This window comes from Dicentrarchus labrax, unplaced genomic scaffold (assembly GCF_905237075.1).
Source record: "Dicentrarchus labrax unplaced genomic scaffold, dlabrax2021, whole genome shotgun sequence".
NCBI lineage: Eukaryota > Metazoa > Chordata > Actinopteri > Moronidae > Dicentrarchus > Dicentrarchus labrax.
Genome location: NW_026136702.1, coordinates 14,047,081 through 14,060,295, shown reverse-complemented (window position 1 = coordinate 14,060,295; position 13,215 = coordinate 14,047,081). Strand labels below are relative to the sequence as shown.

The 13,215-nt window shown below is 41.6% G+C and overlaps 1 protein-coding gene across 6 annotated transcripts in view; it reads right to left on the bottom strand.

The window, feature by feature from the left end:
* Positions 1-106: 106 nt before the first annotated feature.
* Positions 107-13,215, bottom strand: part of ctbp2a (C-terminal binding protein 2a) — a 64,463-nt gene continuing 51,354 nt past the window's right edge. For 5 of the 6 annotated variants that reach the window (XM_051378243.1, XM_051378226.1, XM_051378269.1 and 2 more), the window contains 8 exons: positions 12,492-12,646; positions 8,430-8,574; positions 7,413-7,619; positions 6,167-6,381; positions 4,514-4,644; positions 3,792-3,919; positions 3,585-3,708; positions 107-1,953 (listed from right to left, as the gene is read on the bottom strand). In XM_051378243.1, the coding sequence (XP_051234203.1) occupies positions 1,770-1,953; positions 3,585-3,708; positions 3,792-3,919; positions 4,514-4,644; positions 6,167-6,381; positions 7,413-7,619; positions 8,430-8,574; positions 12,492-12,646 (1,289 nt within the window). In that variant the 3' untranslated portion in view covers positions 107-1,769. Of the gene's footprint in view, positions 1,954-3,212; positions 3,291-3,584; positions 3,709-3,791; positions 3,920-4,513; positions 4,645-6,166; positions 6,382-7,412; positions 7,620-8,429; positions 8,575-12,491; positions 12,647-13,215 lie in introns of all 6 variants that reach the window. The other variant, XM_051378235.1, reaches the window with a different exon arrangement.

Below are 13,215 nucleotides of genomic sequence, written 5' to 3'. Positions count from 1 at the left end.
GACCATGTCACAATTTGAGAATTTAGAGGATTTTTAAGCAACTTTTAAATAAGTTAAAGCATCCAGGAGAATTAAATATCCCACAAATGTTCCACAGAGTCAATCATCAATCAGAACAGTAAGTTTTATTTATTGTTTCCAGCTGCACTGTATGCTATATGTTCACCTTGTACAAGAAACAAATACAAATACTCACACTAAAAACCAAACAATCTGCTAGCAGCCGTCTCTTGCTAACGTCGTGGGGCTAAAAGGAATGAATGTGGCTGCTGTTGTTCACAGAGGGCACGATGCCTCCGAGAGCCACAGCTGGATTTCATTAGAGCAGAAAAACAAAGAAACTATAAGGAGGAGAGGGTGGGGTCGTTCACATAAGACTATGATTATAAGAACATTTAACAAGGCAATACAAATCTAACAGGACTGAAAACCTTGAACATCAAAAAACGTACATTTGATATATAAAAAAATACCACAATGGAGAAAGAGGTGGAGACATGAAAAGCGATAATCCAGACTTGTTTTTTTTCCCCCCATTTCTGTTTAGATTTGGACATATTTGAGGGTTAATATTTTTTCCTGAGTCAGTAAGAGATTTTTTTTTTTTTCCCAAACACTTTCCTACCTCGCTAGCTGGTGCTGCAATGTACTGTAGGTCCTTTGGATGCGAACAGATAACATTTGGGACGCTGTTCGTGACAATAACCAAATATCGTAGGTACCTCAGTTCAGCAGAGTTGGAAAAGTTACAACAGCAATATTTAATTGAGATGACACACTCAACAGAAAATATCTAACCACGAATGGTCGTTTTCTTTTTTATCTTCTTGCCATTTTTTGGTTGAAAAGGGTCTTTTTTTTTTCTCTTTTTTTTTTACCTCATAAGCCAAAATATTCTTCCTGGAACTGGAAAACCACATCTGCTGCCCCGCATCTCGTCTCTACATTCAGGGGCCACCAGCCACGACGATTGGAAAAAAAGAAGCAAAGATGGAGTCCAGATTTTTCTGACAGAGACGGCAGATGCTGCTGTTGTCATCAGCTGACTTTTCTTGTCTGTTAAACATACGTGTAACTGTAAATCCATTCATTTTCACACACTGAAGAACAGAAAAACAAAAAAAAACAGATATTCACTTGCAACAGAAACACAGAATATAGGATAAACAGAAGAAAATAAAAAAAAACAAAAACAAAATAACACAGGACATTTTTGCGCTGAAATGGGTGAAACTGACGAGGGAGGAGGGAAAGCGGAGGCTCGACGGATCGTTTATTAAGTCCCTGTCCCTTCAGCCTCCCCCCTTTAAAAGTAGGGAGCGTGGGTCATGTTTCCATCCTGCACGTGGTAAAGTCAACGTGTCCCAGGAGTCAGGAGGAATTCTCCCTAAAATATACTCAAAAAAATAAAGATAAAAACAAAAACATCACTTAAATCAAGGACGAACAGAAACAGATTATGGAGGGGGGGGGGGGAGGTTTCCAATCTTCGGCGCATGAGTTTGACCGTCAGTACCATCTCAGTGTGGCAGCTCGTGTGTGTGTGTGTGTGTGTGTGTGTGTATTAACATCCGCTGTCCTCACTTGGGCTTAGTGGTTTCATACAAAAAGAAGACGTGTGAAACGTTGCCCGGCAGGCAGTCTGCTGGTAGGTTCAGATGGCTGAAGTCAAGCGTACAAGTTGGATGGTTGAGTTGGCCGGTCGCTGGGTTTTCTTTTAGTTTACATCAGGTTTTCAGCCCCCCTTTTGCTCGGTTGCGGCAGCAGTCCTACGGCTCAGTCATGTGCTCTCTCATGGGGTCGCCATGTTTGGAGGGTTGGTTGGGGGAGGTGGCCTGTGACGGATGGGTACCGGGGGGCAGGGTGTGGGCGATGGGCACTCCCCCAGGCACCAACCCCTCCATAGATCCGGGAATTCCGCCAGGGGCAACACCCACCACGCCAGGAGGGAATCTGGAGATGGACAGGAGGTGATCAGCAGGCGTGATAAAGAGGAAAGGAAAACTGGTGAACTGAAAGTCACTTTTTCTATTTAAAAGTATGCTGCTGCCATACGCCAAATTATTTTCCCACTACGAAGCGGAAAATAAAATGTTTTGCTTCTGATCATTACTGTCTGAAGTGGGATTTCAAAGCAACTTTAATTCATTAGAGTAAGCAAATACCAAATCAATACATGAGAGCTGTGAAATTTAAAATGAATTACATATACTGATGTACTTTTGGGGACACAAATGAACATTAAAAAGAATCAAAACATCTTGTTTTTTGGCAGGCTCACTAAGCATCATCAACTCTAAGAAACAAAATATTGAGTAATGGTTAAACAATGCAAGGAGCACTGCAGCATGGAGGCAATACATGAGAATATTAGGGCTCATACTCTGGTGCAGGGAAGTACTTTAAAGGGCCATTCACCCAAATTACAAAACAATATATGAGTTCTCACTTTCCCCCCCATTTAGCCATACAGATAGTTTTGGCTTGGAAGTTGATAAAAATACATTAAAACAGGAATAGAGTCCCCAGTAAGCGAGATATGTCTTTATAATTTGGGTGAAACCAATACTTTATTACAGGGAGCTGAAAGGAAAAAAGTGTGTGTGTGTGTGGGGGGGGGGGGGACTCTTATTGCAAACACAACAACTGATAATATTCCAGGTTTGTTGCTAGGGGTTTTCCTTGGTGAACTATAGCGTGACCCTTATCCCAGTTTCCCACCAAATGAGTATCTCTGTATCTTTCTCTCTTCCTCTCAGTGACTTAATTCCATGTCCTCTTCCTGTCGCTGAAAGAACTCCACAACTACAACCTTCCTGTTTTCTTTCTTTACCTGTCACTTCACTATTTAAAAGAAAAAGTATTATTTTAATCCTTCCACTTCTGACAATTTGTATCCTGAATCGCTGCTGAGAGAATAAAGGCAACTACTACTACTACTCTCGTTTTCCAGTCATATGTGGCTGTGACTGTATTGTAAATGTCCACCATTAGAGTGATCCTGTGTGCTATGTTTCAGTTTCAGGTTGGGGAGGGGGGAGTGTGTTTGGGGAATTGATGAGATGCTGGGTAGAGTGGGTACAGTTACAGCACATGTGAGTTAAGAGTGTGAAGCAGAAACAAAGGCTACAGATTTCAATGGAATTTGGTTTAATTAATGATGTTGTTCATTTGCCCTGGCCTGTGGGCCAGCAGTGGTAGTATTCATTTACCTGGTTGAGAATTAGGTATATAATTTGTCCTGCATTCCCCCCGTTGCTATGGCCTGTACCATGGTTTGGTTCACTCGGCTGTGTGAGAGAAGCAGTTCATTCTGGTTGAGACAATATAGAGACTGAGAAACGAAGAGCCTAAACTTAACAAGGGATAAATTCATTTGGGCCAATTCTATGTATAAATATGCCACAAAAACTAGGACCCAGCCTAATATTCAGGAAAAGAAAGTCAGAATTGTGACAAACATACATTTGAACATCTAGACTACCCCTCCCCCACGTGTTAAGCCTCATCTGCTGCAGGTGTCGAGGTGACACAGGTGATCTCTGTGCGATGAGAGCGGCCTTCTGGGTAAATCCACCTCCTACCTGTAGGCGGCACCATTGATCTCAGGGTGAACTTGTGGCTGCTGCTGCTCCATCATCCCCCAGGGTGCTGTGGTGACAAAGAACTCTTTGTTGACGCAGTTTCGGAGGCTGTCAGGAATACGGCCTGTGTCGGGGCGAGAGTGGACACTGGTGAGCTGAGGAAAAAGCAAAATGCGGGAATGCGTGCGATTAAAGACTTCTCCGTACCAGTGATGGCTCGGCGTATTTCTGTGGCGGCGGCTTCTCTCATCTCCAGCGACGCCTGCTCGCTGTACCAGGCGGTGTGGGGTGTGCAGATCAAGTTGGGGGCGTCTTTCAGAGGACCTTGGGAAAAACTGTTCAACAGTAAATGAAAGACAAAGATAAACACAGATTAAGGTATGCAAGAGGGAGAAAACACAGACACCAAACTGATTTTCTTGATATTACTGGGACTTCTGTACAGGGTTTCTGGAGGTTTCTACTGGATAGATTTAAGACTTTTTAAAACCATTATGAATGCAATTTCATTTCATGTCCATACTGGCAAAACTAAGGACTAAGGATATGAAGGAAAATCAGTATTGGTTCCATGTCGGTTTCATTTTTTAGTTGTTACAGGATAATAAATTCAAAATCACATTTAAAAGTGGGACTGAAATATGCAACTTTACAACTTTATGCAAGTAACATTAACACCATTAATCCAATCAACTTTTTAAGATGTGGATAAATCATATTTAAGATATTTTTAATAGGCCTAAAATTGGAATTACCAGAATTTAGTCTTTACTTTAAATTATTAGGGGGTATTAGCACATATTATTTTCCTTTTGTACATATTTGAGACTCTTCTCATGAACACTAAAGTCAAACCATGTTTTACAAACCAAACTGAATCAATTTGGTTAAAGGCTTTTTAGATATATTAGCTAATAGATCATAAACACCTGAAAGGCTCCGACTCGTGGACGTCCAATGCGGCTCCCCGTATCCTGCCTTCTTTCAGGGCCTGAGCCAAAGCTTTCTCATCCACCAGACCTCCCCGCGCCGAGTTGACCAGGAAAGCACCTTGACGCATCTATACACACACACACACACACACACACACACACACACACACACACACACACACACACACACACACACACACAGCAGCAGCGAGAGCACAGCGTTTATTTTCAGCATTCAACATTTCAACATGTGTGGCTTTGAGATTGCACACCCAGAGGTGCTGTTATAGCTCAATGCTGCGTGGGAAGAATTTCTTTCTTTTAAACCCAACATGGGGGGAAAAACAAGTGCTTTTCAAATAAAGAAAGACAAGACAACAAAAGGATATGGAAAGAAAGGGGACATTTAAGTGACACTAATCCCTTCATCTTCACAGAAGCTCTTCAGAATACTTAAAAACACCAGCATGTAAGAGATGGTGCAGATGAACATACATTGTATTTAACTTGATACTCTTTCTTATAAGCTAACAACACAATCAGTGAAGACATTCACTTTTGAAAGAGATGTCAGATTCAGCTGCACGGCTCCCAGTTATTAAAACCATGGAATTTAACACAACCCGCAGTTCATGTTACGTCCTCCAGGTGGCAGCGGTGGTCAGGAGAACGCTGAAAGGATAGCCATTACATTTTGGGGGTTAAAGCGCATGTCGTGGTTAGCTTAGCTGCTGATTCACCATGCCTAGCCTGGCAAGCCCACTCAGCTGGCAACTGTAACTTGGCCGGTTAGTAGCATTCCTTGGCTCGTCACCAACCGCGATATATTGGCAGCTCACAATAGGTGTGGTGTGCTCCTCAAAGTGTGCAAGTTCACAAACATACCATGGACTTTATACCATCTACCTGCTGATAAAAGCTCTTTTTTTTACTGGTTTATAATAAAAGAACATTAGATAAAATAATTACTGTGTTCTGTTTGGGTCCAAATGATGATTGAAATGTGTTACTAAGACATAAATGACACAATTCAGCCTTAAAGTCAGTAAACTTGGCTCGTTTTTTGGTGAACAAGCACACAAACATGCTCCTACGCCCACTACAGACACACACACACTTCGGCAATGTGTCACACTGACCTGAGAGTTATGAAAGAACAGAAACTGTGAGGAAGAACAGGCCGATTACAGCGAATCCTCCCACCACTTTACCGACGATAACGCAAAAAAAAATGTCAGCACCGCCATACACCCCAACATGTAAATCTCTCTGATTCTGACGCTGTTCTGTTTCTTTTGCATGTGCTTGTTCTGGGTATCTACCTACTCATTAAAAAGGTTGTTTAAACTGGAAGAACTGGAAGTTGCCAGCAGAGGAGCACTGGCAGCTAAGGAACGCCAGTGGCTAGCCAAGTCAGCTCCCAGTCTGCTGGGTTATAGCTGTACTACAAACCTCTGGGGATCATTAGCCTAGTGAGGAGAATGTGCAGCCTGCATTGGAGGGTAATGAGAAAGCTTCAGCCAATCGAGCTTTATCGGTTTTTGATTAATTACAGGCTGTGTCAGCTCCTCAGACCGTCATCTTTAATGAGAGATAGTAAAATCAGTTTCCTTTATCTTCCATCACCTGAGATTTACAATTACTTTCTACCTGTTTGATGGTGAAGTCGTTGATGAGGTGGTGGTTGTGTTCGTTCAGGTTGCAGTGCAGGGAGACGCAGTCGCTCTGGTAGAGCAGGTCCTGGAGCGTGTAGACTCGCTGAACGCCCAGCGAGCGCTCCAAGCCGTCCTGGAGGTAGGGGTCGTAGAAGATCACGTTGAAGCCGAACGCCTTGGCCCGCATTGCCACCGCCTGGCCTGATCGACCTGAGGTGGGCATGAAATGGACAGAAAGCACGGACTGAGAGACGAATCGGGTTCTAATAGCTTGTTTTTAATATTATTATTATATTATTATGATTAGTCTATTTGTTATTTGACAAAATTCTATTGCTTTAACATTCATGGACCCCAAGGGTGAAACCTACTGATTCTGTTGATCCCCTGACATTTCCTCTAACGTCACCAGCAGTTCAAAGTTTTCAATTATTCTGGGAGATAACTCAGCATCTACTGGATGGATCGGCACAAACTGTTATTGTTTCCAGACAATATATCCTAATAACTACTCTCCTGAGTTTCTGAGTGAAACCTCTCTACAACTATTTCATGGATTGCCAAGAAATTTGACATTCTGACACAAAATACATTTATGTTCCCTTCAAGATGAATTATAATCTGTGTTTAATGCTAATTAGCAACTATTAGCATGCTAACCCACTACACTAACTTGGTTCTAATAACATGGTAAACATTAGCCTATACCTAAACATCATGTTAGTACTGTCATTGTGAGCTTGTTAGCATTTAGCTCAAAGCACCGCTGTGTCCAGCCTCATAGAGCTGCTAGTGTGGCTGTAGACTCCGATTGGTTATTGGTCAATAATAAAAAGAAGATTTTTTGAAGCTCTAATGAGTACCAACAAATGGGTAAGCCAGAAAACAAAATAAAAACACAATAAAAGTAGGACTCTCACAATGTGTAAAGGGGCAGATAAATTAAGATACCTTTTCATATAGCTAAAAGAAGTTAAAAAAAAGTCCCTTTTTCTAGTAACTGAGACAGATCTCAAGAGTTATGGATATTCAGCCGCTGTCAACCAAAAAACAAACAATCCACTGTTTAAGGAGGACTGCCCACTCACCTTTGAGTATAAACAAAACAATAAGCAGGTCAAGTTTGGACATTCATTCTGAACTCCAGCCTCGAGCACAAACACTCCCACATATGCTACCATATGCTCTCGTTAACGCGACACCGAATACACTCTGAATGCACCCCCAAAGTAGCAGCTCACCAAATCCGATGAGGCCAAGCGTCTCTCCTCGGATCCTGGCCGCCCCCGACGCCACCTCCCGTATCTGCTCTACACTCTGGACCCGCGTGCCCTCCCGGAGAGCCTGGTACAGCCAGGTGTTTCGCCGGTACAGGTTGAGTATGTGACAAAGTGTTGAGTCTGCTGTTTCTTCTACCGCCGCTGAGGGAATATTGCACACCGCGATGCCTGGAAAAGATATGAGAGAGAAAAAAATAAGAAAACAAAAAGATCATCAAAGATGACAATGACATAGATACTTTAAATGACAAGTAACATAATTGCTCCACAGATTTAATTGTTATAATAGTTGGTTATAATTACTGTAGCTGTTTTGAAGAGAGATTCATCTGTAGTTCTTTTTTATTTCACAAAATAATTGGCAGGGAATGTATTTTCTTTATGACCTTCTACAAGATAAAAATGCAGTGTATAAAACTGAACTGTGAAGGATAAGATGATAATTATAACTGCTAATTATGCCCATGAAAAGAACATTTCTCAAAAAAAAAAAAAAGTCCACGTCAGCGTACTGAAATGTATTACCACAAACGACAATAATTAAGATATCACACTAAATCCTGCTCTCATACCAAACATATGCTGAAGGGGCCAAATGGGAATCTGAGGGAGAGTTTCATATCAGTTGGAGCATCTGCTCTGAATATTCAATCACTTCAATTACATATTCTGTTTACAGTATGTAATAATTCCTGTTACATATGTTGTTTATGTTAAGTCAATACAACAAGGAGAGTTTGGTTTGGCCCCTATCCAAAGGGTGCACTTTGCTTATCCATAATGCATCATTTCTGTTTTTGTTGATACATTCTTTATTCTTTTCCCCTCATGCGGCCATGAATGAATGAGCCATATGGGCAGAAACAACCCCCTCCTTGTTTATTATTCTCAGCATATGATTACTGCCTGCTTCTGAACAACCTCTCTTTTTACACCTATCTCCCTCCTCTTTTGTCCGCATCTGTCCCTCAGTCTCACCGAGCTCCCCGGCAGCCTTGATGTCGATGTTGTCGTAGCCGCTGCCGATGCGGATAATGATGCGCAGCGCCTTGAACTTCTCTAAGTCCTCTCTGGTCAGGGTGATGGTGTGGTACATCATGGCCCCTACAGCCTCATTCAGCACCTGAAGGGGACATAAGAGAGGAGGAGGCATCATCATCACTGTCTTAACAACATCAACGTTTCCCCAACAGTCATTAGCTGGATGGAAGAAAACTGGAACTTTGCATCTGCATTCATATTATGATCACAATGCCATTGTTGTTCTTAATCAGTATCATCCCTACATTCATATTCCGATGGTTCTTCCACAGCATTATGTATGAGCAACTTCTTGCGGCCAACATGAATAAGAAAGCATTTTCTGGACCTAAGTTTATGTCCACTATTCTTCATCTAAATGCAAATTGATTGTTTACGTGTGCTCTAAAATGTGAGTGGTTGTCTGTGTATGATGAGTGCTTGCCAAAGCTGGTTTTTGTCACAATCAATTCATTCAGACTGTATGCAAACAAGGTTGGAGTGGATGCAGGCAAGACCATAAAGTAGACTGACAGCCCCTGAGAAACTCAGGAAGCATAAGCAAGTAGCTGCTGCAAGCCCCGGCTGCTAAATAACAGGTTTAAATTCACAACCCACTAACTGAATTAACCTAATCCGGCTAGATTAGCATAGCCATGAATTTCCATACAACATTTTTTTTTATTGGAGCTAGCTGTAGAGGGAACTGGATGTTGAATTCAAGGTTAAAGCTCTCCTCGTGCATTAATCTCATTACTTGAGCGAAGCAGGCCAGTAGCAGGCTTGGCTGGGTGCTAGAAAATGACACAGAAATCACAGCGGACTGTTAAGCAACAGGAATATAAACTGAGAGCAAGTTAACATGAAGTGGAAAAAGTGAGCAAATGGGTTTTGTATTGTGTTAATTAGTTTGAGAACGCCTCTGCAGTTTGAGCTGGCATGCCACAGTGGATGTGCACCTTCACACTGTTCTGTACAGGGCTATTACCTACAGCAAAGAATCATGAATATTGCAAAGCACATAAAGCCCTTGACAATGGCAACACACTATGCTTATCCTACACCGGTGTAATGGCACGTCCACAAAGCTTTAAAGAAATACTCGAGCATGAATATTCATTTGTGGTTTAAGAGGGAGTTACATAGTATGAATATATAACAACAACTATGAAATAGAGAGTTTTCTATGTGTCGTAGGTGTGTTTTTGAGCTTTGGGGTGAGCCAGGTTAGCCTTTTCCCTGCTTTCAATCTTTATGTTAAGTTAATCACCTGTTGGCTCCAAATGCTGAAACAAAGACTAACTAATTAATACATTAGTTGATCATTTTTATTAAAACATAACCGCAATATTTATCACACTCCTGTTAGCACTCTTATCTTCTTTATCTGTGGATTTCGTAACATGTGTTATAAGATCGCAGGCTACTGGGCACAAGGATAGGTTTCTGAAGCTGGGAGCTCTGGTGTGAAATTAATCTGGGGAGCGCGCACTGGATGGAGGGACACGTAAGGGGGAACAATGGTTCAGTTTCAGCTGCGGACTTTTGTTGAATATCTCTCTCCCAACGTTTCCTGTCCATCACCACACTGTCAACTCTCAAATAAAAGGCCCAAAAATGCAAAAAAAATGCAAAAAATAAAATCAAAACACTGCCATTCTTGTATGACAAAGTACTGACATGCTCCATTTCTCTTGAAACATTCTTTTTGTCCTGATTGATGTAGTGCTTTTGGCTTGAGCGAGACGTGTCATTTTCTCAATTACATCCTCAACTGTGGTTGAGATTTTTAGTGCAATTTTACTTTAAAACAGCCGCACTTCAATAAAAAAGTGGTTACTGATACGGCGGTGTCAAAGGCACTTGAAAAACAGCTTTGTATCTTTCTGCAATTCAAAAAGTTGTATGTGTCTTTCCAAGGACAGTGCCGGATTAGTTAATAAACTATGAGTGCTTTCTAATAAATTTATTTTTAGTGTGTGCTCGACAGGGGCCACAAAAGTTTTGCAGGTCACCGCTGGCTTGCAGCTGCACTCTGGGAGCACAAGGCTGATTTCCTTAAGTGACAGATTCCTTAATCTCTGCATCTGCTCACTTTCAGGCAGCGCATGCAAAGAGACAGCAGCGTGCTTTTGTTTGCTCGCTTGGTGTGTCAGTTTGTCTATATACTTGTGTGTGAACAGTACTTCACTGCTGAAACTTTGCAAGTGAGGTTGCTGGCAAGTGTGTGTGCAAATATATATGTGTGTGTTTGTGTGTGTGTGTGTGTGTGTGTGTGTGTGTGTGTGTGTGTATGTATAGAGTGCCCCATCTGTACCCTCTGCTGTGCAGTTATAGTTATGGGAACGCTGCCAACATCTATTTTCCCAGATGGGTCCTCAGTATGTGTAATGTGTAACTATGAGAGCATCTTACTGGACAGGGAATGCTTGTGTTTGTGTGTGTGTGTGTGTGTGTGTGTGTGTGTGTGTGTGTGTGTGTGTGTGTGTGTGTGTGTGTGTGTGTGTGTGTGTGTGAGGCGAGAGAGCAAAAAAAGGGATAATATGAAGAAAACAAAACAAAAAGTCAGTATTTTTTTAGCATTTCTTCCATTTAGCCTCTAAATTCATATAAGTAAAATGAGAATGAGAATTTAGGACTGAAATTTATTTAACATGAAGTGTAAAGACACAAACCCTTAAGCTCGGATTGTAAAATTACCACAGACTGGCTCCAGTGTATAGGCAGTAAAATAAGACAAATGTTTCACCCACTCTGGCTCGGAACAATTATACTGCATTTCTATTACCAGCCTCCTCCTCCTCCTTATTTAACAAAGCAGCACTTCAGCACCCAGTGGGATTAGAGTCAGTGATGAAACCATTATAGTTGAACTGGGAGAGTGGAACAAGCCAGTGGGCTGAAATATTATTAAAACATTACAGAGGAGGAGACACAGAAGGAGGGAAAGAGACGATTCTTCTGCACTCAACTGAAGGAAAATTATTCAAGAATCATATTCAAAGTTCATACTATGTCAGTATCAAAGTGTGTGTGTGTTTGTTTCTCTCTCTCTCGGTGTGTGTGTGTGTGTGTGTGTGTCTGCTTATGAGTTCCTGCAGGTTGTACTACATCTGTTAGTGGTGCAGCATGCGGCACAGTCTGATGGTGTTTCTAGAGAGTACAATGTTATGTGGACTGACCTGTCCTGACACTAACACGTACTGTATGTTAAACTTACAAACTGTACTTCACTTCGTGTTTGTACATCTTCACTGTTTGCCACAGCTATAATGTAAAAGTCTGCAAAAGCTAAACAGTAAAAAAGAGACGTTGCATATAATTCCGATTGTCAAATACAATTATTTTTAACTTGGCTTTTTGGCTTTGTTTTTTGTCCTTCTTTCATTTCTTATTTAATTCCACGTAATCTATGCACTTGATTTTATGTCTTTTGAAGAGCACTGTGTGACTTGTTTTTGAAACGCGCTATTTAAATAATAATCTTTATATGACCAAGGCTCCCTTTGTAGGCTAATAGCTCCGTAAACAAGCGATTAAATAAACCTTGACTTTTAAAATATTTGCTCACATCCACGCTCATTATTATGATTATTATTATTAAAATAATAATCAAGACAGAAAGGAGAACAGTGTATGACTGTAGGAATCTTAGGACTATGTGAAGTTTATATATTTTTTTGCTTGGCTGAGTGAGTGAGGCAGATTCGAAATGCTTTCACTTTGTCTTTTAATGCCGTTTAATGTCTATGAGCTCCGGATTCCTTGAAGCAACACAAAAAAGGACACATAAAATTGACAGCAAGTCAGCAAGAACTAATTAAAGTTAATTAGATACATAAACAAAGGCTGCTAAAATGGCCTTATAAACAAGGAGCCTTCATGGCAAACACTTAAGATTGTGTAGGTAACAGTAAAGATATAAAATAAAACAAGTTTATTATAAAATAAAACAATTTACTACCAGTAAGACTTAAATTACACTTGAAAAAGCTGACGTATGTGAAGATATTTCTGTACCTTTTCATGTATTTCCTGTGTGGACTGGGCATCGCAGAAAGCCACGGTGGCCAGATCTTTGAGGATGGGCATCTCCACGGTGCAGTCGCGCCCGTCCAGCAGCGCCACCAGGGGGCGTGGGTGCATAGGCCCATTCATAATCTGGGGCCGAATACCTGCAGAGAGACGGGAGAGAGAGAAGAGAGGGAGTTAATTATTTATGTCTGGCACACACAGTCAAGTGAGCTGCAGAAGAAAGCAGTAAAATGTAGGAAATGCACCCAGCAGCAGGAAGTGTTTACACAGGCTGGGACTGTGTGTTTTTGCTTGTGTGATAGGCTAAATCAGTGGGGCGCACACACACACACACCACACACACACACACACACACACACACACACACACACACACACACACACACACACACACACACACACACACACACACACACAGTTCTCTACTTTAAACCACTATTATCATCTCCCTTACCTGGCAACACTGGTCGATATCACACACACACAGATACACAATGCTGATGATACGAATGCCCCCTCTCTTGCTGTTATCCACACTGTTACCAGGCAACAGGTCCTTTCACCCCATGAGGTCATCACCTCCATTATCCTATCACCGTACAGAAGCCGGCAGGCCTTCAGTGTGTGCCCCCAGTGTGTGTCTGCACCGTGTGCACAGTTTAGACCCTTAACAGAACCAGACTCGTTCTTTATTTTAAATCAGCAGGCAC